General features: G+C 45.1%; 1 protein-coding gene across 1 annotated transcript; it reads left to right on the forward strand. All coding sequences in view use genetic code 11, as the record gives it.

Annotated features, from left to right (window-relative positions):
• Nucleotides 1-173: 173 nt before the first annotated feature.
• EGR_10436 (hypothetical protein) lies at nucleotides 174-1,083 on the forward strand (the record flags this gene model as incomplete). The annotated part of the gene is made up of 2 exons (XM_024499685.1): nucleotides 174-246; nucleotides 950-1,083. 2 exons carry the CDS (start codon nucleotides 174-176, stop codon nucleotides 1,081-1,083), a joined length of 207 nt encoding a protein of 68 aa, XP_024345892.1.
• Between the last annotated feature and the right edge of the window lie 34 nt (nucleotides 1,084-1,117).

The following is a 1,117-nucleotide window of genomic DNA, read 5'->3' on the forward strand; positions in this document are numbered from 1 at the left end:
AATGGGGTGCTCTAAGAGGATTTGTATTGTGCCGTGACCATGGTAAATAGGTGTCATTGAAAGGACAGATAAAACTCCCATGAGGGTGCGTCAGTCACAAAGGAAATCTGCGCAGATTGCAGCCCATTAGGCATGACGTTACGAACTCGCTCGTACACACGAGGCAGGCGCAAATGCCTTCGAGATTTCCGGAGGTGCATTGTGCTATCCTTTACACTTCACAGCAGGCTGTAGATGCGGCAACTGGTGAATTTAGGAAAATGAAATTACCATTTGAGAAGCATGTTACTTGAATTCACTGTCACAGCATTTAGCTTTGAATAAAGTGATGTTCCGCCAGTTTTGAATTGTAAAACATCATCATAGGGAGAAGCAATATCGCTTGCATAAGTGACGCGAATTAGGAAGTGAAACAACTCGTAATGGGGAGGAAGGAAGCATAGCAACATGAAGCCAGACGTGTGATGGGTGAAGGTATAAAGAGTGTCCTGTTCGGCGACATCAGGTTTCACCTCATTATTTTCTCAATGAGCACTAAACCAAACGAAAATTACATTGGAGGTCTCCACCTCAGCAAATGCATTCCTACTACTCTGCACTTTTCCACTCGACACACCAAAGCTGGCAATTTGGCTTTTGTGGAAGTGCCGTAAACAATACCAAGTGCAATTAATGAATGAAATAGCAACTCATTTTAATTGAATCCCACGCAGCCGATTCCCAAAGCCATATTTCTTGACTTTGACTAGAAACAGTCACTCCTAAGCACATTTCAGGAATACAATCGCTACCCTGAGAGAAGATACACTTGGTAACCTCGAAGAGTAACGCAACCTTGCAGCACGGTGAGGATTCCTACTTGACTATTTATGCTGGAGACTGCAATGTCCTTAGGGAGAGTGAACACGCTATGGCAATACGCTCCTATCGCATCACTTGGGCCTATTAGGCCTCGCAATATTGCCAGTCCTGAGTCACTATACTGGCAGTTCTACACTACGGCATTTCTGCCACCAACTCGTCAACACAAATGTGATACCACTACTCACGTCAGGGCTTACTGACGGGCATGTGCGAGCCTGAGCCTGCATTAAGAGTCACCGCTTTCGTGTACACA

Source organism: Echinococcus granulosus (assembly GCF_000524195.1).
Source record: "Echinococcus granulosus chromosome Unknown EG_S00220, whole genome shotgun sequence".
NCBI lineage: Eukaryota > Metazoa > Platyhelminthes > Cestoda > Cyclophyllidea > Taeniidae > Echinococcus > Echinococcus granulosus.